This window comes from Oncorhynchus keta, chromosome 30 (assembly GCF_023373465.1).
Source record: "Oncorhynchus keta strain PuntledgeMale-10-30-2019 chromosome 30, Oket_V2, whole genome shotgun sequence".
Lineage (NCBI taxonomy): Eukaryota > Metazoa > Chordata > Actinopteri > Salmoniformes > Salmonidae > Oncorhynchus > Oncorhynchus keta.
The window spans coordinates 61,965,879-61,993,096 of NC_068450.1; the positions used below are offsets into that span (position 1 = coordinate 61,965,879).

At 48.5% G+C, this 27,218-nt stretch overlaps 2 protein-coding genes across 3 annotated transcripts; both read left to right on the plus strand.

Annotated features, from left to right (window-relative positions):
* The first annotated feature begins 289 nt into the window (after nucleotides 1–289).
* Nucleotides 290–1,610, plus strand: LOC118376627 (lipoyltransferase 1, mitochondrial-like). Its single transcript, XM_035763358.2, has one exon. It carries the CDS (start codon nucleotides 450–452, stop codon nucleotides 1,587–1,589), a length of 1,140 nt encoding a protein of 379 aa, XP_035619251.2. The 5' UTR covers nucleotides 290–449; the 3' UTR covers nucleotides 1,590–1,610.
* Nucleotides 1,611–2,719: 1,109 nt separating this feature from the next.
* Nucleotides 2,720–26,509, plus strand: LOC118376623 (eukaryotic translation initiation factor 5B-like). Of its 2 annotated transcripts, XM_052489047.1 has the most exons (23): nucleotides 2,720–2,879; nucleotides 6,780–6,902; nucleotides 7,058–7,124; nucleotides 9,572–10,322; nucleotides 10,454–10,483; nucleotides 10,820–11,040; nucleotides 11,162–11,411; nucleotides 11,513–11,599; nucleotides 11,737–11,808; nucleotides 11,906–12,198; nucleotides 12,285–12,503; nucleotides 13,109–13,176; nucleotides 13,264–13,405; nucleotides 13,645–13,776; nucleotides 15,508–15,690; nucleotides 15,897–16,058; nucleotides 17,043–17,174; nucleotides 17,810–17,941; nucleotides 18,031–18,107; nucleotides 18,237–18,401; nucleotides 24,656–24,794; nucleotides 24,907–25,068; nucleotides 25,270–26,509. In XM_052489047.1, exons 1-23 carry the CDS (start codon nucleotides 2,845–2,847, stop codon nucleotides 25,375–25,377), a joined length of 3,750 nt encoding a protein of 1,249 aa, XP_052345007.1. In that variant the 5' UTR covers nucleotides 2,720–2,844; the 3' UTR covers nucleotides 25,378–26,509. The 2 variants fall into 2 exon arrangements, with proteins under 2 accessions (XP_052345007.1, XP_052345008.1); XM_052489048.1 differs by lacking the exon at nucleotides 10,454–10,483.
* The last annotated feature ends 709 nt before the right edge of the window (nucleotides 26,510–27,218 follow it).

Genomic DNA, 27,218 nt, shown 5'->3' on the forward strand with positions numbered 1-27,218 from the left:
TTGTCCCCTTGCAGTACATGATACTTCCATATAGTGAGCATTTTGTGGCTGCTTTTGCAGAGGGGCAAGTGTTACCCTGTTACTTTGTTTATTTTGAAAAAAAGCCCAAAAGAATATTTCAAATCCAACCCAGACAGTCCCTCAGGAACTAGTAATCCTTTTTGACTCAACATGCCACTGGGTGGCGTGGAAAAAGCAGCATCGAAAATCATTTGAGCAACATGGAGTCGATATCCCTCCAGCACAGCAGATGGCAGTGTTACAACAAGGGTAAATAAACCGTGCCTTTAAGAAACTAAGAGGAAGAACAACGGAAGTATGTGTGTAAAACGAATTGGATCTGAAAACGTATTCACTCTGAACGTTTCCATTCATGTATTTTGAAAAGTTTCTTTCCACAAAAGTGACCTATTTTCAGATGCACAGAAGAAACGACAGATAGAGGCGCGATGATTTTAAGAACATTCTCGAATTTGTGCGTACAATCCCAAGCCTGTTTTCGATCGGCTCGAGCCAAGAGCACATTGTCAGCTGTCATTGACGAGACTGGTAAGTCAGGACTTATCCTCAAATCTTTGTCAACAGACATATTTGAAAACTTAGCATTGGAGGACTGGATACACAATAATGTTGACCTCCAAAACCGGAATATGCTCTTCTTATGGAGTAATGCCCCAGCGGTGGTGATAGGGAGACATCAGAACCCGTGGCAAGAATGCAACCTTCAGGTCATGAGACAGAAAGGGATACCGCTCGCCAGGCGACGCAGTGGGGGCGGGACTGTATTCCACGATTTAGGAAATGTCAATTTGACTTTCTTCACCTCCAAGAAAAACTATGACCGTCACAGGAATCTCCAAGTTGTGACAAGTGCTCTGAAAGGACTCAGGCCAGACATGGATGTACGTGCAACAGAGAGGTTTGACATCTTGCTGAATGGTCAACACAAGATTTCAGGAACCGCTGCTAAATTGGGAAGGACAGCAGCTTACCATCACTGCACCCTGCTGTGTTCGGCTGACAGGGCACTGCTGTCCGCAGTGCTGAAACCGACCTGCCAGGGTATCAAGAGCAATGCAACGCAAAGCGTGCCATCCCCTGTGAAAAACCTGCTGGATGAGGACCCGACGTTGGACTGTGACACTATCATGGATTCAGTGGCATCCCAGTACAACACAGAGTTTGGTTTCAGCAGCCCTGTAACACTTGTGGACCCAAGTGATGAGCTGTCCTTGCCTGGTATCCAAAGAATGGCCCGTGAACTGTTGGCATGGGAGTGGACATTTGGAAGGACTCCTAAGTTCAGTATCTGTACGACGTTTGAGTTGAAAAATGACACATCTATCTGCAATGCAACTCTAAACATGGACATCAAAAATGGCATTATAGAAACTTGTGACATTGAGGTTCCCTCGGACTGGCTACCTGTGGAGTTGTCTCGAGAGTTCTCCTTACACCTGATAGGTGGGAAATTATGTCCCTACGAGACATCAGTAATCGCAGCAGAATTGCTGAGGACAATCCCACAAAATAAAGAACTTGAAAGAAAGATGTTTAATCTGTGCCGAAGAGTTGTCTTCATGATGTGAATAAAGCACTGCTGCATGACATACTGAGTTGTCCAGGGTTTTGTTATTGGGATGGTTTAATCACCAGTTTCTCTGGACCAAGGGAAGGGGTGCTCTCTGTATAGCTGTTCTAGAAAGTTATCTGTAGACCCTGGCTTTATATGCACACAAAGTATTTCCATAGCACAAATTCTGCATAAACATCTAATTACGCTGGTAACCAGTTTATAATAGCAATAAGGCACCTTGGGGGTTTGTGATATATGGCCAATATACCATGACTTAAGGACTGTATCTAGGCACTCAGCATTGCCTTGTGCATAAGAACAGCCCGTAGCTGCCTTATTTCTTAAATATACCCTTTAGAAAATAGGTTACATCCTTTTCCAGAGTGCAATAAATGCTGCCTCTGTAATGGGGGTCAGTGTGCTGCTAACAACTTAGCTTCCCCCACATCCTTCAACCAGTCCTTCAACTATCCTCTGCTTTGAAAAACAAGTGATGAGAAGAAGCCCAGTGGGGGAAGATGGAGCGATATGGATTTTGGCTGACATTCTGCACATTTTTGTCATCGATGAAACATTAGATCCCAATACAGTTTTCTGTTCCCAAAACTAAAATCTGTTATGAACAGAGTGGACTAAGTTTTATAGATTTTACCCTTTGTCAAAGTTGTAAAAAAATAGCTTTGTTTAGAAGGAGTGTAAGGGCGAAATGCCAATTGACTTATTTCACAAGCACACTTCAGAGTGGCGTTCCCTAACTGAAATATGCAAATACATGCTAGAAGGTGCCAATAGGATCTCGCTAGCTCGAACACAGTGCCCACTATGATTAATTTGCTCTCATTGAAAATGACATGACGCTGTTTATCTTGGGTTGATTATAAAACTCTTTGGCCTAGCGGTTAGTGTTGGACCAGTAACTGAAAGGTTATTAGTTTGAATATCTGAGCCGATAAGGTGAAAAATCTGTCGATGTACCCTTGAGCAAGGTACTTAACCCTAATTTGCCCCTGGGATGCCGTACTACTGGCTGACCCTGTAAAACAACACATTTCTTTGCACCTGTCACAATAGCAATACTATTAATAATGTGTTACTCCATTATACCTGCGCAATTTGCGCAGTGAAGATGCCCTTCACTTCAGTACAGGCAATAGAAAACGCTCTGCAACTGCGCAGGATGTGTGACCAACCCCCATTGGACCAACCATATGTGCTCTATCGGCGAACAACGAGGCTGAACATTGTGGATAAAATTAAAAACAAGGAGAATGGGGAAGAAACAGAAAAAGTCAGGCGATGACAGGTACACGATAGTGTGGCCCGTGTGTCATACGATTTGAGAAAGTTGTGATGTATGCAACAGACTTCTATGACTATAACGGTTAGCTAGCTAACGCTAGTCGTACAGGCTGAGCTGGCTAGCATTAGCATGATACCGAAGCCATGAGTTTCATGTGGCGGCAGATTGCCTTGGCTAGGCCTCCCGTCTCGGCTTATTCATAAGCTAACGTTATCCTCGCGCACTTGTTTTCTACCTTTCATATTGACAATGAATTAGCCCATTTATATCTCGTATAAACATACTTGATGCTGAACAACAGAGACACTAAACCTATTATTCTCGCTATTAGCTAGCATATGTTATGCTGCTACATTGGCATCCTACTACCAGCTAGCCAGGCTCCATGCAGTCACATAATGAAGTTAATTTCCATTAGCTCGTGAGCTATCTAACTTATCTACCTTGCTCGCCCACTAATAGGGAAACGCAGATAACTATGTTGCAATTCTAGGAGGACATTGTCAGCGAACTATTGCTGAATCTTTGAGTCACTGACAACACAAGTGAGGACCTCCAGCCTGGCTATGCCCCATGCCTGCAGCATCATCCCTTTTCATTGTGCTGTCAGAAAGGGCCCTCATTCATTGTCCCAACTGTCGCCTCTATGGCTTGAGTATCCATTCAATGGCTGTGACCCCGTGTGAGTAAACATGGTCATTTGCGATTGATACCCCAGAGATTTGTTGTTGTCCTCAGTTTGGTGGGGCTTCAGAATAAAGCAGTATACTGATCTCAATGGTTAGAATATATATACTATTTCCATTGCCAAGTATGATGCTTTACGACCAAAAGTCTTAACCAATGTTGTTGTTCATAAATTGATACATTCCTGAATAGAGATGTCAATTGACACTGTCTCATTACGACATAGCCCTACAATGAATGGCTGCTTGTCTGCCAAGTGCACAAATCTACACTAGCTCCTTGTAGTAGGCACTCTTATCCACCCTTTGTAAGTCATGACCAGGTGTCTGCTTTTGACTGTGGGAATGAGCCTTGACAGATAATAGACAGAGCGACAGTAGTCTAAGTGCCGTGCTGGCTTGGTGGCGGAGGCTGCCATTTAAGTTGATAATTGAGGGATATATATTGACTGACCTGCCGTGATGGTGAGCTCTCACCCCCTGTACTGTATACTGCTGATCTGCAGCCTGCTCCTGTTCCAGTCAACTCTGCTGTGAGGTCAAGATGATACCAGGCCAGGGCTAAAGATGGCGCTGAAACAGCAATGGTGGAAGGATATTAAAGCTTGATTAACTATGGTCCTATCTGTTCCCCATAACCAACAACTGTTATAGGTCTGGTCCAGAAACAACCACTAGCCCGTAACCCTAAAGGCACTTGTATTTAAGCAATATTCATAGTAGTTATTACAGGTAAATAAGTGAAAGGAATAACATTGGTAGAACAGGATAATTCCATCAACATCCTGTCTATCAGCTGCTTCTTCATGATTTTATTACCCAGAGGCAAGAGTATCTGCACTGTCCACCCTGTGTGTTTTACCCGGGGTTGGGCCCTGTTCATTCTAACATAGAGGTGCTTTCCACTGCTGATGCAACAGGCATGCAAGGAGGCTAGCCTCACCCTCTGTATAAAGTCTGAGGCTGAGCAGACGTAGGGCTTTTAGTCTCAAAGATCCATGTGCTGCTTCAGGTAAGGTTATTGTGGTTGGATTGTGGATGTTTAGTAGTTGAGATGATCATAATGGTCATTACAGGTTAGGGACTGAAGTTGTTTGTCTTTCATGTTTGGTTTTCATCTTCACCCGTCTGACTGACATAAGACTGAAGGTCTTGAATTAGTTATTGCATTTTTTTTGGGACTGAAGGCGTAAGAGTGTCAAGTGTGCAGCTGCCATTCAGGTGGTGGTGTTGTTCTTGTTGGATGCACACTTCCCACTGTCAGGGTTGATTTGTGGCCACCAGCAAGTCATTTTAGGACTGCAGTAAAGCCTTCAAATCTGTCAACATTTTCTGTTGACAAGACTTTTTTACTGTCCTGTGACTGACTGGGTCTTACTGACTGACTGGGTCTGTCTTTGTCGGAATGACTGACTGGTTCTGTCTTTGTTGGACTGACTGACTGGGTCTGTCTTTTGTCGGACTGACTGACTGGGTCTGTCTTTTGTCGGACTGACTGACTGGGTCTGTCTTTTGTCGGACTGACTGACTGACTGACTGGGTCTGTCTTTTGTCGGACTGACTGACTGACTGACTGGGTCTGTCTTTTGTCGGACTGACTGACTGACTGACTGGGTCTGTCTTTTGTCGGACTGACTGACTGGGTCTGTCTTTTGTCGGACTGACTGACTGGGTCTGTCTTTTGTCGGACTGACTGACTGGGTCTGTCTTTTGTCTGACTGACTGACTGGGTCTGTCTTTTGTCGGAATGACTGACTGACTGGGTCTGTCTTTTGTCGGAATGACTGACTGACTGACTGACTGACTGGGTCTGTCTTTTGTCGGACTGACTGACTGACTGGGTCTGTCTTTTGTCGGACTGACTGGCTGGCTGACTGGGTCTGTCTTTTGTCGGACTGACTGACTGACTGACTGGGTCTGTCTTTTGTCGGACTGACTGACTGACTGACTGACTGACTGACTGACTGACTGTCTGACTGGGTCTGTCTTTTGTCGGACTGACTGACTGACTGACTGACTGGGTCTGTCTTTTGTCGGACTGACTGACTGACTGACTGACTGGGTCTGTCTTTTGTCGGACTGACTGACTGACTGGGTCTGTCTTTTGTCGGACGGACTGACTGACTGACTGGGTCTGTCTTTTGTCGGACGGACTGACTGACTGGGTCTGTCTTTTGTCGGACGGACTGACTGACTGACTGGGTCTGTCTTTTGTCGGACTGACTGATTAGGTCTGTCTTTTGTTGGACTGACTGACTGACTGGGTCTGTCTTTTTGTCGGACTGGATATGAAAAATCATATTTGCGTGAAATGTGCTAATTTGATCAAGGCTGCAAATATTTGAAATCCCACACATTCGTTGCTAGATTGTATCATTTTGCTGCTAACACGGAACCCAAACCGGCTACGCGCGTGTGCCATCGTGCATAAATGTATTTTGTCTCCCCACACCAAATGCGATCACGACACAAAGGTTAAAATATCAAAACAAACTCTCAACCAATTATTATTATTCATTTGGGGACAGGTCGAAAGCGTTAAACATTTATGGCAATTTAGCTAGCTAGCTTGCACTTGCTATCTAATTAGTCCTTTTTAGCTAGCTTGCTGTTGCTAGCTAATTTTTCCTGGGATGAAAACATTGAGTTGTTATTTTACCTGAAATGCACAAGGTCCTCTACTCCGCCAATTAATCCACACATAAAACGGTCAACCGAATCGTTTCTAGTCATCTTTCCACCTTCCAGGCCTTTTCTTCTCTTGACTTTATATTGCGATTGGCAACTTTCATAAATTAGGTGCATTACCGCCACTGACCTCGTTCGTCTTTCAGTCACCCACGTGGGTATAACCAATGAGGAGATGGCACGTGGGTATCTGCTTCTGTAAACCAATGAGGAGATGGGAGAGGCAGGAGTTGCAGCGCGATCTGCGTCACAAATAGAACTGACTTCTATTTTATCCCTTGACATCGCAGATGCTTGTTGGCGCCGTGTGAGCAGTGTTGGTGCAATAATTGAATAACATAGATTTCCACATTTATTTTGCATGCTCGCTCACACGACGCGAGCGGCGTAGTCAGCCTGTAAGCCTGCATTTTTTGTAACATAGCATATGGCAGAAATCTGCATGGAGAAGATATGCTTGGTAATGCTGTCTTTTACCATGTGTAATGTGTAATGTGCATCATATGTGATTTGCATAACTTTGTTTCAGTGCCAAAGACGGTGGCATCGACCTTGACGCCCTAGCAGCAGAAATCGAAGGAGCGGGAGCCTCCAAGGAGCAAGGTAAAGGAAAGGCCAAGAAGAAGAAAGACAAAAAGAAAGACGATTTTGAGTAAGTCTTTATTTCTCTCTCTTCGACAGTAATGAACGCTCCATTTTAAAATAACTAAGGAAGTAAGAACCAACTGTTGGAGGGAAATATTTCTACACTTGCCTTGGACTTTGCAGCCTACTGTGTATTGATCATAATGATTTGATCTTTAACAGTGAAGACGACATCCTGAAGGAGCTGGAGGAACTGTCTCTTGAAACCACAGGAGCTAAAGGCAGCAAGGTGAAGTGTAGCCATATGCTAATCTTCAAATGTAATGACCCTATACCAGGCTATAGCCCAATGCTAATCTGCATATGTAATGATCCTATACCAGGTTATTTCCCAGTGCTAATCTGCATATATAATGACCCTATAGTGGGCTATAACAGGGTTTCCGTTAGCCAGTAACAGCCGGCTTAAAAAAATAAATTAGAAAAGCTGATAATGCGTTTTAGCCTATTGACGGAAATACCAATTGATGTAAATATATTTGACCGTTCATGCTTATTCTTTCTATGGGTTAATTAGCATAATTTAGTGTAATTAAATTGCCGCTTGTGTATATTCGTTATGCATCTTTTTAATCACATGTGCACAGCATACAGATACTGAGCCTTAAACCAGGAACATTTGTCAGATAGAGCTTTTATAAGCCCAAGCACAACAATTGTAAATGCAATCATGGGTTGAAAACATTTTTGTGGCCACGATTAAAAATACCTGCAATTTTTTTATTTCTCTACTGGTAATTGAAGCGTGCTTCCAATTCGTCATTCAAATACACAGGCAACGGAAGGCAGGCTTCATCAGGCTTCACACACCACTTTGAAATGAGCTGGAGGCAGTAAGCCTCTTGAAAACATATAGCTACTTAATTGTTTGAACCCTCAACGTTTTACGACATATTATGGGCCGTGTTTTACCTTGCTTCAAAGTAGACTAGGCAGAATCCCACCATAAACGCGGAGGAAAATATGTTATACAGATTATAGACTTAATCTCTTCTTTTCTATTGGTTATCAACTTTCTTTCATTGTCCGGTAGCCAAATGCACATTCCCGCCTAGCCTACTGCATTGTGCACATGGCTGACTTAATAATCTTAAAAAATAATATTTTTTAAACATTTAAGCTAAATGTTCTGATCTGTTGCGCCCGACTCGTTGCTTTTTAAAGTATGTTTTATGTATCCGAGGCATACTAGTTGTATGAATTTGGGATCTATCGTCCTACAACTGTCCCAGAGTCTGTTTGGGCTCTTTCCATCTCAACAAACGGACCAATAGAATAGGTCAACTTTTCTACTATGGGGGATAGTAGATTGACAGGCACATGCACAGCGATAAAAGGCTAGGGAATGCTAAGGTTTCCCTAAGTAAATGTTATTAAATTGCCAAAATGATATAGCCTGATTAGCCTACTCCTGTCTATACAGAAATAAATCAAATCATTTAAAATAGGCTGTTAAGCATGATTTGACCACCTCCGCCTCCTCCAGCCTTAAACATTTTTTAATACGTTGTGGATTGTTTTAAATACCATTGCCTACAGTTGGAAGGAAAGGCAGCACACGTGGAAAATGCCAAATAGATTATTGTTGAGTTATGACTGTCAATGAAAAGAGGCCCAGCCAGGCATATTGGAATATTTCCAAATTCAATCATGGGAAAACGTAGTTTGGAAAGAAGCATGGCTATTGCTGTAAAGAGAAGACAATTAAAACACTCTAACCTGTAAATTGTCAACTCAATTGAGCGTACAACAGTAGGCCTATAGCCTATCTTATTGGCACCAGCAGAGACATCGGCCATATCCCCGTTGAGTGAGCTTTGCTCAAATTCACTCTTTATCATTGTCGTGTCAGTGTCACTTAAAAGTCTGTTTTTGGACTATGATTTTCCTCCTCCAGTTTAGATGGACGTCATATTCTGTCACCCATTCCGGTAGACCTATTATATTGTGAGTGTCAGCAGAGTAGGCTACCCTGTAATTTGTCATTTAAAAAAAAGATTCTGCTAATGTCTGCAGTCATATAAAGTGTAGTAGAATGGCATGAAATGTGTTTTTATAAAAGGCCATATCTGTTTTATGTGCACAGAAAGAAACCCCGTATCTGATATAGCCGAGGCCTCTACTCTATACGAGCTCCGCATTGAACAGTCTTTTTTGCAAACAGTGATTGAGTTATATTATTAATCAAAATGTTGACTGTCCGATTTACTCCTTAAGAATAGTACGTTATCTTACATAAGTCTGCTAATGCGATGATTCATGGAATGCTTTATTATTAAGGGGCATTTTTCCTGGGAACAAACTTGAAACTCGCTGCCTAATTTTGCTGTTCGTCACTCGTCTTGTTGGCTGAGGGAAAGTTAATGTGGACAGATATTCTAACATCTTCAAAGTGCGCGGTAAGAAGGACACAGGTCACTGCATCCTTGACTTGCATGTTCTGTTCAAATGAATTACCATAATCTAAATGTGATGACTGTTATTCTGGGCACGTGGGTGGACGCCTAGTCAGGGTATGCACCCAATGCATAGTCCTATGGGTCCAGTCATGTCTGGCGCCACAGTTTCTAACCCGAAACCCTGGGCCAATAGCCCAATGCTAATCTGCTTATGTAATGACCCTGTCTGGCAAAGCACATGCTTCTATGGAGCACTCATCACTTCCGCAATCCACAGAAACCAGACGCCACAGACGAGCCGGAGAGTGCCGCCGAGCCCCCGCCGCCCACCAAAGCAGAGAAGAAGAAGACACGGAAGGGCAAGCGAGCCAGCCTGGAGGATGACGACAGGGACGACGAAGAGGTTTCGGGTACGGGTGACGTGGAAGACGAAGACAAGCAGAAGGACAAGAAGACTTCTGCTTCCCCAGCTGCTGCTGCTGCTGGCTCAGACTCGGAGGACGACACCTCACGGACCCGGAGGAAACCCAAGGCAGGGAAGAAGGGAGGCCGCAAGGAGGCCTCGGACGAGGAAGAGGAGGATGACGATGGAGGTGCGAGGAAAGGAGAGGGGGGAGGGGAGGATGATTCAGATGATGACGACTCAGTGGACGCATCGCAGGCTGGAAAGAAAGGCAAGAAGAAGAAGGGCAAAGCCAAGGCAGACAGTGAAGAAGAGGAAGAGGAGGAGGGAACCTTCAAGATGAAGACGGCAGCTCAGAAGAAGGCAGAGAAGAAGGAGAGAGACCGCAAGAAGAAAGAGGAGGACAGGGCAAAGCTGAAGAAGCAGAAGGAGAAGGAGGAGGAGAAAGAGGGGAGTATTGAGGTTGCAGCAGTGCCTAAGAAAGAGAAAGAGGTAGTGAAGAAGAGTGAGCCAGCGGTGGCCCCAGCAGCAGCCCCAACCCCAGCAGCGGCCCCAACCCCAGCAGCAGAGACGGAGGCAGCAGCAGAGATTGAAGATCAGGAAGGGGCTGATCCTCAAGGAGAGGGTGAGATTTACAATTGGTTTATATTGTATCCATTCCACAGCCTAAACGGCAACACTTTACAATGAGTTGTCCATATGCCATGTAGGAACTACTTTCGTTTTAATGTGTAAATGCTTATCTGTACCCATTAGCTGCCGATGAGGTGCTTGATGCAATTAATGGTAAGAGAAGGAAAAAACAGATTTCTGCTTCAAGGTAGCTTGTTAGATGCCTTAATTTTGCTGGACCCCAGGATGAGCAGCATAATACATACGAATACACGTGTTAATGTGTAGTTGCATGCAGTTACAATAGTAGAAGTCTACTGATCTTAATTCTGTACCCATTAGCTGCCGATGCGGTGGTGGAAACAATGAATGAACCCAATGGTGATGTTTTCAAAGTAGTTAAAAGTGGCGTTACTGTGTATTTACATGCAATTAGTCCAAAATGTAGAAATGGCTTGCATAGTTACTGTGCTATGACTGATTTCTGTCGGGGGTTTTGTGCTACTTCAGAAGAGGAAGGGGGAGACAAGAAGGGCAAGAAAGACAAGAAGAAGAAGAAGGGGGACAAGGAGAAGGAGAAAGAGGAGAAGAAGAAGGGACCCAGCAAGGCCACAGTGAAGGCCATGCAGGAGGCTCTGGCTCACATGAAGGAGGAAGAGGAGCGCGCCAAGAAGGAGGAAGAGGAGAACCTGCGTCGCCTGGAAGAGCAGGAGGCTCAGAGACTGGAGCAGGTTAAACACACACACACACACACACACACACACACACACACACACACACACACACACACTGTATACACACACACACGCACTGACCTCTTACCAACTGACCTCTTCACTGTAACACCTACAGGAGCGTCTGGAACAGGAGCGCAAGGAGAAGAAGAAACAGAAGGAGAAAGAGAGGAAGGAGAGGCTGAAGAAGGAGGGCAAACTGCTGACCAAAGCCCAGAAAGAGGCCCGGGCCAGGGCAGAGGCCACACTTGAACTCCTGAAGGCCCAGGGTATTGAAGTGCCATCCAAAGACGACTCGGTGCCAAAGAAGAAGCCAGTGTACGGAGATAAGAGGAAAAAGAAGCCCCAACAAGCACAGACCCCTGAAGGTAACAGCCTCTTCCAATCCACATCAAATACATGTCCAACTGCAAAGTCATCTATCTATTTGTTTGTGCCTCGTCCCTCATTCCTCCTCTTCCCCGGTCAGAGATCTCAGAGGTCATGTCACCCACGTCGGAGACGGCAGAGCCAATCATCTCACCGATGGCAGTGGAAACTCCCGAAGTACCAGCAGGTAAAATGGACCACAGATCTTGGAGACGGAGCCTGCCTTAACGTCCTCTGCTTGTTGTCCAGATCTGGGTGTAACACCAGACAACTTTCATTGCCTCAGTCACATTTTGTGTCGTGTCTTCCTGTCCCTCCCCCCAGAGGTAGAGCAGAAAGCTGAGTCTGCAGTTGATGACTGGGAGGCTATTGCTGAGACCATCGATCAGGACAAAGGTAAGACAGGACAGACTTTAGGTTTTTAGCGATATGGCAATATCTCCCAAAGGCTTGGTGGCTTACACCTCACATAACGTCTCTTCTCCCTCTACAGAGCTGAAGACGGTCCACATTGAGGTGAAGCCAGAGACGCCAAAGCAGCCCCAACAGAAACCCTTGTCACAGCCGGAGGAAGAGGACGACGACGAGGACGAGGAGGAAGAGGATGATGAAGAGGAGGAAAGTGAGGAGGAGGAGAAGGAGAGTCAGCCTCACACAACGCAGCAGGCCCCAGCCACTAAGAGGAAGGGAGGGAAGGAGAGCTCAGAGTCCAGTAGTGACAGCGACTCCGATGATGATCGCACTAAAGAGGAGCGGATCTACGACAAGGCCAAGAAGCGTATTGAGGTAGTCTTTCACAAACGCACATCTTATCAACATTGTTAAACGGTAGGGAAGTGTAATGTTGTTGTCTCTGTGCTCCTCCTGTGTAGAAACGGCGAGCAGAGAACATAAAGAATATAAACCTGGACAAGCTCCGCTCCCCCGTCGTCTGTGTACTGGGCCACGTAGACACAGGCAAGACCAAGATCCTGGACAAGCTGAGGCATACACACGTACAGGACGGAGAGGCAGGAGGGATCACCCAACAGATCGGAGCCACTAACGTACCGCTGGAGGCCATCGTAGAGCAGACCAAGATGGTGAAGAACGTGAGTACTGCTGCTCCTCTCCCTTCAGCTCAGACCCAGTCATAGAAACACCTTCTGTTTTGCCCTCAGAACAGTCTCAATTCGTCGTGGCATGGGCTCTACAAGGTGTCAAAAGCGTTCCACAGGGATGCTGGCACATGTTGACTCCTATGCTTCACAGTTGTCAAGTTGGCTGTATGGCCTTTGGGTGGTGGACCATTCTTGATACACACGGAAAACTGTTGAATGTGAAAAACACAGCAGCGTTGCAGTTCTTGACACACTCAAACCGATATGCCTGACACCTACTACCTTACCCTGTTCAAAGGCACTTCAGTGTTTTGTCTCGCCCATCCACCCTCTGAATGGCACACATACACAATCCATGTCCCAATGCTTAAAAATCCTTCTTTAAACTGTCTCCTCCCCTTCATCTACACTGATTGAATTGGATTTAACAAGTGACATCGATAAGGGATCATAGCTGTCACCTGGATTCATCTGGTCTGTCTGTCATGGAGCAGGTGTTCCTAATATTTTGTACACTCAGTGTGTGTATGGTATTGGAGTTGAATAGATAGTTGGTGTTTAATGGCTCTTTAATCATTTCATTGTTTCCTCTTCAGTTCAACAACGAGGCCATTAAAATCCCAGGAATGCTGATCATCGACACCCCAGGCCACGAGTCTTTCAGGTAAACCCTCATTCAGAAAAATGTGTGTCCACTGCCCTAAATGTGTTTGTCCTGACTGCATCTCGCTCCGTCTGTCTGTGTGTCCAGTAACCTGAGGAACCGGGGCAGCTCTCTGTGTGACATAGCCATCCTGGTGGTGGACATCATGCACGGCCTGGAGCCTCAGACCCTGGAGTCCATCAACCTGCTCAAGGAGAAGAAGTGTCCCTTCATTGTAGCACTTAACAAGGTCAGTCTGTCTGGTCAGACATGCTCATAGCTTACCTCTGGGATGGATGGATAGATGTCTAGTAGAGGCCTTGCATGTATTAAAGGCACTCAATAGCCCACAATTCACTGGGATTAAAGCAACCAGGATACAATAGCTTGCGGAAGTCTTATTTTTCTCACAAATAGTTAATTGGTTGCTCATCCATGTGACGTGTAATTTTGTCCCTTCTATTCATTCCATTTCTATGTCTACTCCAGATTGACCGTCTGTACGACTGGAAGAAGAGTCCGGACACAGACGTGGTGGCCACACTGAAGAAGCAGAAGAAGAACACCAAGGATGAGTTTGACGAGAGGGCCAAAGCTGTCATCGTTGAGTTCGCCCAGCAGGTCACTAACTATATGAACAACGGAGGGGGAAAGAGTTTTGGGGTTGACAGCACTTTCACAACTATGACAGACAAAATGAGAAAAAAAATCCAGAAAATCACATTGTAGGATTTTTAATAAATTTATGTGCAAATTATGGTGGAAAATAAGTATTTGGTCACCTACAAACAAGCAAGATTTCTGGCTCTCACAGACCTGTAACTTCTTCTTTAAGAGGCTCCTCTGTCCTCCACTCGTTACCTGTACTAATGGCACCTGTTTGAACTTGTTATCAGTATAAAAGACACCTGTCCACAACCTCAAACAGTCACACTCCAAATTCCACTATGGCCAAGACCAAAGAGTTGTCAAAGGACACCAGAAACAAAATTGTAGACCTGCACCAGGCTGGGAAGACTGAATCTGCAATAGGTAAGCAGCTTGGTTTGAAGAAATCAACTGTGGGAACATACAAGACCACTGATAATCTCCCTCGATCTGGGGCTCCACTCAAGATCTCACCCCGTGGGATCAAAATGATCACAAGAACGGTGAGCAAAATCCCAGAACCACACGGGGGGACCTAGTGAATGACCTGCAGAGAGCTGGGACCAAAGTAACAAAGCCTACCATCAGTAACACACTACGCCGCCAGGGACTCAAATCCTGCAGTGCCAGACGTGTCCCCCTGCTTAAGCCAGTACATGTCCAGGCCCGTCTGAAGTTTGCTAGAGAGCATTTGTATGATCCAGAAGAAGATTGGGAGAATGTCATATGGTCAGATGAAACCAAAATATAACTTTTTGGTAAAAACTCAACTCGTCGTGTTTGGAGGACAAAGAATGCTGAGTTGCATCCAAATAACACCATACCTACTGTGAAGCATGGGGGTGGAAACATCATGCTTTGGGGCTGTTTTTCTGCAAAGGGACCAGGACGACTGATCCGTGTAAAGGAAAGAATGAATGGGGCCATGTATCGTGAGATTTTGAGTGAAAACCTCCTTCCATCAGCAAGGGCATTGAAGATGAAACGTGGCTGGGTCTTTCAGCATGACAGTGATCCCAAACACACCGCCCGGGCAACGAAGGAGTGGCTTCGTAAGAAGCATTTCAAGGTCCTGGAGTTGCCTAGCCAGTCTCCAGATCTCAACCCCATAGAAAATCTTTGGAGGGAGTTGAAAGTCTGTGTTGCCCAGCAACAGCCCCAAAACATCACTGCTCTAGAGGAGATCTGCGTGGAGGAATGGGCCAAAATACCAGCAACAGTGTGTGAAAACCTTGTGAAGACTTACAGAAAACGTTTGACCTCTGTCATTGCCAACAAAGGGTATACAAGAAAGTATTGAGATAAACTTTGGTTATTGACCAAATACTTATTTTCCACCATAATTTGCAAATAAATTTATTAAAAATCCTACAATGTGATTTTCTGGATTTTTTTTTCTAATTTTGTCTGTCATAGTTGAAGTGTACCTATGATGACAATTACAGGCATCTCTCATCTTTTTAAGTGGGAGAACATGCACAATTGGTGGCTGACTAAATACTTTTTTGCCCCACTGTATATATTTATATTCTGGTCTCGGACATTGCTCGTTCTGATATTTCTTCATTTAATTCGTATGTTGTTATTGTGTTAGACATTACTTCACTGGTAGAGCTAGAAAGATAAGCATTTCACTGCACCTTTAACATCTACAGATCTGCGTATGCGACCAATGAACTTTGATTTGATTGTGTATTCGTACAGGGTCTGAACGCAGCCCTCTTCCATGAGAACAAGGACCCGAGGACCTTTGTGTCTCTGGTGCCCACCTCGGCCCACTCCGGGGACGGCATGGGCAACCTGATCGCTCTGCTGGTGGAGCTCACCCAGACCATGCTGGCACGACGCCTGGCACACTGCGACGAGCTCAGGGCTCAGGTCATGGAGGTGAGGGACAACTACTACATTACTGTCACAGTTTATGGGGACGAGGAAGAATGATCCTCCCTGTTGTTGTCACGGTTAGATTGCTGTTATTTTAGGGTCGTTTCCGTTACACCAGTCACACTACCGTTACGCCAGTGTCATTACCGTTGTGTCATCTAACACTTAATGTTGTATTAAACTCAACATGTGTCCCTGTCCATCGTCAGGTGAAAGCCCTGCCTGGTATGGGCACCACTATAGACGTGATCCTGATCAACGGGGTTCTCCGGGAGGGCATGACCGTCATCGTCCCGGGGGTGGAGGGACCCATCGTCACCCAGATCAGGGGGCTGCTGCTGCCTCCACCCATGAAGGAGCTCAGGGTCAAGGTATGGAGGAAATGTTTATGTTTATTTTAAAGAGCAGTTGTAGGAGCAGCAGACAGTTCTGACCTGATTTCAACAGGAATGTCATGCTGTCCATGACTTGGCGAGGGGTTAATCCTAACTTCCACGTCTCATTTTAACTAAATAATTCACTGATGTCAATGGCAGACTAGGCGATAATTTGACGGTGGAAGTTAGAATTAGCAGCAGGTAGTCTAGCGGTTAGAGCACTGGGCCAGTAACCGGAAAGTCGCTGGTTCAAATACCCGAACCGACAACGTGTAAAATCTGTCTGTGCCTTTGAGCAAGAGGCGCCGTACTACTATGGCTGACCCTGTAAAACAACACATTTCACTGCACCTAGGCCCCATAATGATGATCTGCGTGTAGTATTAATGAATGATCTGACCCCCTGTCCTCTTTAGAACCAGTAGGTATAATGAATGATCTGACCCCTGTCCTCTTTAGAACCAGTAGGTATTATTAATGAATAATCTAACCCCCTGTCCTCTTCAGAACCAGTAGGTATAATGAATGATCTGACCCCCTGTCCTCTTTAGAACCAGTAGGTATTATTAATGAATGATCTGACCCCCTGTCCTCTTTAGAACTAGTAGGTATAATGAATGATCTGACTCCCTGTCCTCTTTAGAACCAGTAGGTAGTATTAATGAATGATCTGACCCCCTGTACTCTTTTGAACCAGTAGGTAGTATTAATGAATTATCTGACCCCCTGTCCTCTTTAGAACCAGTAGGTAGTATTAATGAATGATCTGACCCCTGTCCTGTTTAGAACCAGTAGGTAGTATTAAAGAATGACCTGACCCCCTGTCCTCTTTAGAACCAGTAGGTATTATTAATGAATGATCTGACCCCCTGTCCTCTTTAGAACCAGTAGGTAGTATTAAAGAATGATCTGACCCCCTGTCCTCTTTAGAACCAGTAGGTAGTGTTAAAGAATGATCTGACCCCCTGTCCTCTTTAGAACCAGTATGAGAAGCATAAGGAGGTGTGTACGGCCCAGGGAGTGAAGATCCTGGGGAAAGACCTGGAGAAGACCCTGGCAGGGCTCCCCCTGCTGGTGGCCCACAAGGAGGACGAGGTGGCCGTGCTCAGGGTGAGACTGGCACATTTAAGCAATAAGGCCCGGGGGAGTGTGGTGTATATGACAAATGTACCACGGCTAAGGGCTGTTCTTAAGCACGACGAAACGCAGAGTGCCTGGATATAGCCCTTAGCTGTGGTATATTGGCAACATACTAAAAACCCTTCAGGTGCCTTATTGCTATTATAAACTGGTTACCAACGTAATTAGAACAGTAAAAATAAATGTTTTGTCATACCCTGGGTATATGGTCTGATATATCACAGTTTTCGGCCAATCAGCGTTCAGGGCTCGAACCACCCAGTTTATGTACTGTGTATCAGAGGTTTTTAAAAATGTTCAGCTCGAGACCCAAATGAGAAATTGACCCTGTGGGCCAAATCATCCTCCAATCACCCAAATTAAGAAGAAATAGTGTGGGATTATAGATGTATTCTCATTATTCGCAACCCACTTGGAATGAAAACAGGGCTGTGTCTCAATAGTGTTAGACTGGATCCCTCTGCCACCTACGGCTACATGTCAATAATTATGAATGGCTCCCTGCTTCCTCTCCTTGTCTTTTTTTCCATCTCTGAGTTAGTTACTAGTACACACACACACACACACAGTGTATTGAGATCTTCTGCATTATGATCCCCCTGCAGGATGAGCTGGTGCGGGAGCTGAAACAGACTCTGAACTCCATCAAGCTGGAGGAGAAGGGTGTGTACGTCCAGGCCTCCACTCTCGGATCCCTGGAAGCCTTGCTCGAGTTCCTACGAGTGTCCAAAGTGCCTGTGAGTATCACACACACACCGTATCAAACTACAATATAGTATTGAGAAACTGTGCTGTAATGTTCATGTTTTTCCGTCTCCTCCAACAGTACGCTGGCATCAACATCGGTCCAGTCCACAAGAAAGACGTGATGAAAGCTTCCACTATGCTGGAGCATGACCCACAGTGTGTGACCTCTTCTATTTTCTCTTCTTTCTATACCCTGTCATACATTTGTTTGATTGGTTACTGTCTCAACGTAATTAACCAATCTGCGTAAACTGGACAATAAAAATCCATGCTGTCCTGTTCTAGGTATGCAACGATCCTGGCGTTTGATGTGAAGGTGGAGAGGGACTCTCAGGAGATGGCTGATAGTCTGGGGGTCAGGGTGTTCAGCGCTGAGATCATCTACCACCTGTTTGATGCCTTCACCAAGTACAGAGAGGACTACAAGAAGGCCAAGCAGGACGAGTTCAAGTAAGTGAACACACACACACACGATACGTGATACCAACCATAACTTTGTTTTGCTGTCATAGGCCTTAGCACAATTGATCCACACTCAGCCCATGGGAAGGCTACACCTGTCCTGCCTAGGCTAGGTTTCCAGACAGGACAGTAGGCATGGGGTATGCCTGGGCTCGGTTTCCAGACAGGACAGTAGGCATACCTGGGCTAGGTTTCCAGACAGGGCGGTAGGTGTGGGTTATGCCTGGGCTCGGTTTCCAGACAGGACAGTAGGCATGGGGTATGCCTGGGCTCGGTTTCCAGACAGGACAGTAGGCATACCTGGGCTAGGTTTCCAGACAGGGCGGTAGGTGTGGGTTATGCCTGGGCTCGGTTTCCAGACAGGACAGTAGGCATGGGGTATGCCTGGGCTCGGTTTCCAGACAGGACAGTAGGCATACCTGGGCTAGGTTTCCAGACAGGGCGGTAGGTGTGGGTTATGCCTGGGCTCGGTTTCCAGACAGGACAGTAGGCATGGGGTATGCCTGGGCTAGGTTTCCAGACAGGACAGTAGGTGTGGGGTATGCCTGGGCTCGGTTTCCAGACAGGGCGGTAGGTGTGGGTTATGCCTGGGCTCGGTTTCCAGACTAGACAGTAGGCATGGGGTATGCCTGGGCTCGGTTTCCAGACAGGGCGGTAGGTGTGGGTTATGCCTGGGCTCGGTTTCCAGACAGGACAGTAGGCATGGGGTATGCCTGGGCTAGGTTTCCAGACAGGACAGTAGGCATGGGGTATGCCTGGGCAAGGTTTCCAGACAGGACAGTAGGCATGGGGTATGCCTGGGCTAGGTTTCCAGACAGGACAGTAGGCATGGGGTATGCCTGGGCTAGGTTTCCAGACAGGACAGTAGGCATGGGGTATGCCTGGGCTAGGTTTCCAGACAGGGCGGTAGGTGTGGGTTATGCCTGGGCTCGGTTTCCAGACAGGACAGTAGGCATGGGGTATGCCTGGGCTCGGTTTCCAGACAGGGCGGTAGGTGTGGGTTATGCCTGGGCTCGGTTTCCAGACTAGACAGTAGGCATGGGGTATGCCTGGGCTCGGTTTCCAGACAGGGCGGTAGGTGTGGGTTATGCCTGGGCTCGGTTTCCAGACAGGACAGTAGGCATGGGGTATGCCTGGGCTAGGTTTCCAGACAGGACAGTAGGCATGGGGTATGCCTGGGCAAGGTTTCCAGACAGGACAGTAGGCATGGGGTATGCCTGGGCTAGGTTTCCAGACAGGGCGGTAGGTGTGGGATATGCCTGGGCTCGGTTTCCAGACAGGGCGGTAGGCATACCTGGGCTAGGTTTCCAGACAGGACAGTAGGCATACCTGGGCTAGGTTTCCAGACAGGGCGGTAGGTGTGGGGTATGCCTGGGCTCGGTTTCCAGACAGGACAGTAGGCATGGGGTATGCCTGGGCTAGGTTTCCAGACAGGACAGTAGGCATGGGGTATGCCTGGGCTCGGTTTCCAGACAGGGCGGTAGGTGTGGGGTATGCCTGGGCTAGGTTTCCAGACAGGGCGGTAGGTGTGGGGTATGCCTGGGCTAGGTTTCCAGACAGGGCGGTAGGTGTGGGGTATGCCTGGGCTAGGTTTCCAGACAGGACAGTAGGCATGGGGTATGCCTGGGCTCGGTTTCCAGACAGGACAGTAGGCATACCTGGGCTAGGTTTCCAGACAGGGCGGTAGGTGTGGGTTATGCCTGGGCTCGGTTTCCAGACAGGACAGTAGGCATGGGGTATGCCTGGGCTCGGTTTCCAGACAGGACAGTAGGCATACCTGGGCTAGGTTTCCAGACAGGGCGGTAGGTGTGGGTTATGCCTGGGCTCGGTTTCCAGACAGGACAGTAGGCATGGGGTATGCCTGGGCTAGGTTTCCAGACAGGACAGTAGGTGTGGGGTATGCCTGGGCTCGGTTTCCAGACAGGGCGGTAGGTGTGGGTTATGCCTGGGCTCGGTTTCCAGACTAGACAGTAGGCATGGGGTATGCCTGGGCTCGGTTTCCAGACAGGGCGGTAGGTGTGGGTTATGCCTGGGCTCGGTTTCCAGACAGGACAGTAGGCATGGGGTATGCCTGGGCTAGGTTTCCAGACAGGACAGTAGGCATGGGGTATGCCTGGGCAAGGTTTCCAGACAGGACAGTAGGCATGGGGTATGCCTGGGCTAGGTTTCCAGACAGGACAGTAGGCATGGGGTATGCCTGGGCTAGGTTTCCAGACAGGACAGTAGGCATGGGGTATGCCTGGGCTAGGTTTCCAGACAGGGCGGTAGGTGTGGGTTATGCCTGGGCTCGGTTTCCAGACAGGACAGTAGGCATGGGGTATGCCTGGGCTCGGTTTCCAGACAGGGCGGTAGGTGTGGGTTATGCCTGGGCTCGGTTTCCAGACTAGACAGTAGGCATGGGGTATGCCTGGGCTCGGTTTCAGACAGGGCGGTAGGTGTGGGTTATGCCTGGGCTCGGTTTCCAGACAGGACAGTAGGCATGGGGTATGCCTGGGCTAGGTTTCCAGACAGGACAGTAGGCATGGGGTATGCCTGGGCAAGGTTTCCAGACAGGACAGTAGGCATGGGGTATGCCTGGGCTAGGTTTCCAGACAGGGCGGTAGGTGTGGGATATGCCTGGGCTCGGTTTCCAGACAGGGCGGTAGGCATACCTGGGCTAGGTTTCCAGACAGGACAGTAGGCATACCTGGGCTAGGTTTCCAGACAGGGCGGTAGGTGTGGGGTATGCCTGGGCTCGGTTTCCAGACAGGACAGTAGGCATGGGGTATGCCTGGGCTAGGTTTCCAGACAGGACAGTAGGCATGGGGTATGCCTGGGCTCGGTTTCCAGACAGGGCGGTAGGTGTGGGGTATGCCTGGGCTAGGTTTCCAGACAGGGCGGTAGGTGTGGGGTATGCCTGGGCTAGGTTTCCAGACAGGGCGGTAGGTGTGGGGTATGCCTGGGCTAGGTTTCCAGACAGGGCGGTAGGTGTGGGGTATGCCTGGGCTAGGTTTCCAGACAGGGCGGTAGGTGTGGGGTATGCCTGTGCCAGGTTTCCAGACAGGGCGGTAGGCATACCTGGGCTAGGTTTCCAGACAGGGCGGTAGGTGTGGGGTATGCCTGGGCTAGGTTTCCAGACAGGACAGTAGGCATGGGGTATGCCTGGGCTAGGTTTCCAGACAGGGCGGTAGGTGTGGGTTATGCCTGGGCTAGGTTTCCAGACAGGGCGGTAGGTGTGGGGTATGCCTGGGCTAGGTTTCCAGACAGGGTGGTATGCCTGGGGTATGCCTGGGCTAGGTTTCCAGACAGGGTGGTATGCCTGGGGTATGCCTGGGCTAGGTTTCCAGACAGGGTGGTATGCCTGGGGTATGCCTGGGCTAGGTTTCCAGACAGGGTGGTATGCCTGGGGTATGCCTGGGCTAGGTTTCCAGACAGGGCGGTAGGTGTGGGGTATGCCTGGGCTAGGTTTCCAGACAGGGCGGTAGGTGTGGGGTATGCCTGGGCTAGGTTTCCAGACAGGGCGGTAGGTGTGGGGTATGCCTGGGCTACGTTTCCAGACAGGGCGGTAGGTGTGGGGTGTGCCTGGGCTAGGTTTCCAGACAGGGCGGTAGGTGTGGGTTATGCCTGGGCTCGGTTTCCAGACAGGACAGTAGGCATGGGGTATGCCTGGGCTCGGTTTCCAGACAGGGCGGTAGGTGTGGGTTATGCCTGGGCTCGGTTTCCAGACAGGACAGTAGGCATGGGGTATGCCTGGGCTAGGTTTCCAGACAGGACAGTAGGCATGGGGTATGCCTGGGCAAGGTTTCCAGACAGGACAGTAGGCATGGGGTATGCCTGGGCTAGGTTTCCAGACAGGACAGTAGGCATGGGGCATGCCTGGGCTAGGTTTCCAGACAGGACAGTAGGCATGGGGTATGCCTGGGCTAGGTTTCCAGACAGGGCGGTAGGTGTGGGTTATGCCTGGGCTCGGTTTCCAGACAGGACAGTAGGCATGGGGTATGCCTGGGCTCGGTTTCCAGACAGGGCGGTAGGTGTGGGTTATGCCTGGGCTCGGTTTCCAGACTAGACAGTAGGCATGGGGTATGCCTGGGCTCGGTTTCCAGACATGGCGGTAGGTGTGGGTTATGCCTGGGCTCGGTTTCCAGACAGGACAGTAGGCATGGGGTATGCCTGGGCTAGGTTTCCAGACAGGACAGTAGGCATGGGGTATGCCTGGGCAAGGTTTCCAGACAGGACAGTAGGCATGGGGTATGCCTGGGCTAGGTTTCCAGACAGGGCAGTAGGTGTGGGATATGCCTGGGCTCGGTTTCCAGACAGGACGGTAGGCATACCTGGGCTAGGTTTCCAGACAGGACAGTAGGCATACCTGGGCTAGGTTTCCAGACAGGGCGGTAGGTGTGGGGTATGCCTGGGCTCGGTTTCCAGACAGGACAGTAGGCATGGGGTATGCCTGGGCTAGGTTTCCAGACAGGACAGTAGGCATGGGGTATGCCTGGGCTCGGTTTCCAGACAGGGCGGTAGGTGTGGGGTATGCCTGGGCTAGGTTTCCAGACAGGGCGGTAGGTGTGGGGTATGCCTGGGCTAGGTTTCCAGACAGGGCGGTAGGTGTGGGGTATGCCTGGGCTAGGTTTCCAGACAGGGCGGTAGGTGTGGGGTATGCCTGGGCTAGGTTTCCAGACAGGGCGGTAGGTGTGGGGTATGCCTGGGCTAGGTTTCCAGACAGGGCGGTAGGCATACCTGGGCTAGGTTTCCAGACAGGGCGGTAGGTGTGGGGTATGCCTGGGCTAGGTTTCCAGACAGGACAGTAGGCATGGGGTATGCCTGGGCTAGGTTTCCAGACAGGGCGGTAGGTGTGGGTTATGCCTGGGCTAGGTTTCCAGACAGGGCGGTAGGTGTGGGGTATGCCTGGGCTAGGTTTCCAGACAGGGTGGTATGCCTGGGGTATGCCTGGGCTAGGTTTCCAGACAGGGTGGTATGCCTGGGGTATGCCTGGGCTAGGTTTCCAGACAGGGTGGTATGCCTGGGGTATGCCTGGGCTAGGTTTCCAGACAGGGTGGTATGCCTGGGGTATGCCTGGGCTAGGTTTCCAGACAGGGCGGTAGGTGTGGGGTATGCCTGGGCTAGGTTTCCAGACAGGGCGGTAGGTGTGGGTTATGCCTGGGCTACGTTTCCAGACAGGGCGGTAGGTGTGGGGTGTGCCTGGGCTAGGTTTCCAGACAGGGCGGTAGGTGTGGGGTGTGCCTGGGCTAGGTTTCCAGACAGGGCGGTAGGTGTGGGTTATGCCTGGGCTAGGTTTCCAGACAGGGCGGTAGGTGTGGGGTATGCCTGGGCTAGGTTTCCAGACAGGGCGGTAGGTGTGGGGTATGCCTGGGCTAGGTTTCCAGCAGGGCGGTAGGTTTCCTGGGCTAGACAGGGCGGTAGGTGTGGGGTGTGCCTGGGCTAGGTTTCCAGACAGGGCGGTAGGTGTGGGTTATGCCTGGGCTAGGTTTCCAGACAGGGCGGTAGGTGTGGGGTGTGCCTGGGCTAGGTTTCCAGACAGGGCGGTAGGTGTGGGGTATGCCTGGGCTAGGTTTCCAGACAGGGCGGTAGGTGTGGGGTATGCCTGGGCTAGGTTTCCAGACAGGGCGGTAGGTGTGGGGTGTGCCTGGGCTAGGTTTCCAGACAGGGCGGTAGGTGTGGGGTATGCCTGGGCTACGTTTCCAGACAGGGCGGTAGGTGTGGGGTATGCCTGGGCTACGTTTCCAGACAGGGCGGTAGGTGTGGGGTATGCCTGGGCTAGGTTTCCAGACAGGGCGGTAGGTGTGGGGTATGCCTGGGCTAGGTTTCCAGACAGGGCGGTAGGTGTGGGGTATGCCTGGGCTACGTTTCCAGACAGGGCGGTAGGTGTGGGGTATGCCTGGGCTAGGTTTCCAGACAGGGCGGTAGGTGTGGGGTATGCCTGGGCTAGGTTTCCAGACAGGGCGGTAGGTGTGGGGTATGCCTGGGCTAGGTTTCCAGACAGGGCGGTAGGTGTGGGGTATGCCTGGGCTAGGTTTCCAGACAGGGCGGTAGGTGTGGGGTATGCCTGGGCTACGTTTCCAGACAGGGCGGTAGGTGTGGGGTATGCCTGGGCTAGGTTTCCAGACAGGGCGGTAGGTGTGGGGTATGCCTGGGCTAGGTTTCCAGACAGGGCGGTAGGTGTGGGGTGTGCCTGGGCTAGGTTTCTAGACAGGACAGTAGGTTTGTGGTGTACTAACAGTCGTTTTCTTTGTCATTCTCCACAGACACATTGCTGTGTTCCCCACTAAGCTGAAGATCCTGCCTCAGTTCATCTTCAACTCTAGAGACCCCATAGTCATGGGAGTCAACGTGGAGGCTGGGGTCCTCAGACAGGGAACCCCACTCTGTGTGCCCAGCAAGGGGGTGAGTGTGTGTATATGTAGAGTGCAGTGTGTGTTTGTGGGACCTGTTTCTATCTTTGTAGGACGTAGGAACAGGTGTAATAATATTATCTGACTGACTTCCTCCCTGTCAGTTTGTGGACATTGGCATCGTGACCAGCATTGAGATCAACCACAAGATGGTGGACAGTGCCAAGAAGGGCCAGGAGATCTGTATAAAGATCGAACCGATCCCCGGAGAGGCACCCAAGATGTTCGGCCGACACTTTGAGGCCACCGACATCCTCGTCAGCAAGGTACAGTCACAGAGAGGAGAAAGGCAACACTTTTCTTTTCAATGTTCAAATTACCGTGTGGTGGGATTTCAGGTCAATATAGTGTATCAGATGTTGTAACCCAAACTCTAACAACACTGGGTTCTGTACTAGAAGTAGTGGACCATAATGAGAATGGGGAGACTTCGGAGTTCTGAATGTGGTCTTTTGTTTGTTCTCCAGATCACCAGAGCGTCCATCGATGCCCTGAAGAACTGGTTCAGAGACGAGATGGGCAAATCTGACTGGCAGCTCATCATGGAGCTCAAGAAGACTTTTGAAATCATCTGAACGGAGGAACGGGCACACACCTTCATGTCTTCAGGCGGCCGCAGCACACCTACACACAAACACACACACCAGTGATCATGTGACACCTGATCAAAGACACACACACACTTGTTCATCACACCCACGTATGCATACATCCATAAATGGCGGGAGCAGTGCAGTGTCCCACTTTCCCCCTCTCCCCCATCCCCTCCCCTCTGGTGGGTGGGGGAGTGTATTTTTAGAGGGGAAACAGTGTTTTTCTGTGAGAAACCAAACTATTTCCCGCTGTTGTTAACAGTGACAGTTTAGACAGCATCAACACACACTATTCCAACGTGCCTGTTGTTTGGAATCATCTTGAGTTTTGTTTTTCATTTTGCCGCTCTCTCTCTCTCTCTCTCACCCTCCACATCCGTCTGCTGCTGGAGTCCTGCCCTCTGTAATCACTCTGGTGTTCAGGCTGGGGTGAGACTGGAGAGGGGGCGAGTGGGAGTGAAGAAAGCTGGGTCAGGCGTCACCGGAACCACAGATCTACAGAATTCAGCAAACTGGGTTTGACAAGTTTCCGTGGGTGCCATGTTGGCACCGGAAGTCGCAAGGAGAATGACATTCCACCGAGAATGCAAATGAGAACCTTATTGTTATGACACATTGGTTGCCAACATGGAGGCTAGTTTGCTGAACTCTTTATATCTATCACGGATCAAGGGGAGCTGTGCGCCAAAGGCCTGAATTAGAAGAGGGGAGAGGGGAGGCATTCTTACCAGAAGTTTTAGATGTCTGAATAATACGACCTTGTCAGTGTTTTCTCTTTTCTTGAATGCAGTTATTTTATGGTCCTTTTAAAAAGCTCCTCCCTCTCTGACATCACCACCACCCATCACCAGCCCCCCCTGTCAGCGCAGTTCGACTGGTGCCTACGGACCTTTTTTTTTACCATGAATGAACTAGGTGACAAAATAGGTGGTCCCTCTCCTCTCTACTTGAGTTCAAAATGTAAAAGATAATAAAAAATCTACATCAATAAAGACATATTTATAGAAGTTGCAAACTCTGCCCCCTCTCCCTTGTTGTATATTTTGGATAATGGTATGAATGGAATATGCATTGAATTCAATTCTATAAAAAATAAATATGAAGTGCTACTTTCCCTGGTTTACATTTACATTACATTTAAGTCATTCAGCAGACGCTCTTATCCAGGTTTCATATGCTGTTATTAGTGAGGTCGAGTTCCCCTGGTTTCAAATGCTGTTATTAGTGAGGTCGAGTTCCACTGGTTTCATATGCTGTTATTAGTGAGGTCGAGTTCCCCTGGTTTCAAATGCTGTTATTAGTGAGGTCGAGTTCCACTGGTTTCATATGCTGTTATTAGTGAGGTCGAGTTCCACTGGTTTCAAATGCTCTTATTAGTGAGGTCGAGTTCCACTGGTTTCAAATGCTCTTATTAGTGAGGTCGAGTTCCACTGGTTTCATATGCTGTTATTAGTGAGGTCGAGTTCCACTGGTTTCAAATGCTCTTATTAGTGAGGTCGAGTTCCACTGGTTTCAAATGCTCTTATTAGTGAGGTCGAGTTCCACTGGTTTCATATGCTGTTATTAGTGAGGTCGAGTTCCACTGGTTTCAAATGCTCTTATTAGTGAGGTCGAGTTCCACTGGTTTCAAATGCTCTTATTAGTGAGGTCGAGTTCCACTGGTTTCATATGCTGTTATTAGTGAGGTCGAGTTCCCCTGGTTTCAAATGCTCTTATTAGTGAGGTCGAGTTCCACTGGTTTCAAATGCTCTTATTAGTGAGGTCGAGTTCCACTGGTTTCATATGCTGTTATTAGTGAGGTCGAGTTCCCCTGGTTTGATATG

Bases quoted from the DNA above. Each gene is read 5' to 3' on its own strand.
- LOC118376623 (XM_052489047.1), top strand. From the start codon at position 2,845: ATGGGGAAGAAACAGAAAAAGTCAGGCGATGACAG. The intron at 7,125-9,571 runs GTGAAGTGTAGC...CGCAATCCACAG, and splicing joins CAGGAGCTAAAGGCAGCAAG to AAACCAGACGCCACAGACGA. The intron at 13,777-15,507 runs GTCACTAACTAT...GTATTCGTACAG, and splicing joins TCGTTGAGTTCGCCCAGCAG to GGTCTGAACGCAGCCCTCTT.
- LOC118376627 (XM_035763358.2), top strand. From the start codon at position 450: ATGATTTTAAGAACATTCTCGAATTTGTGCGTACAATCCCAAGCCTGT.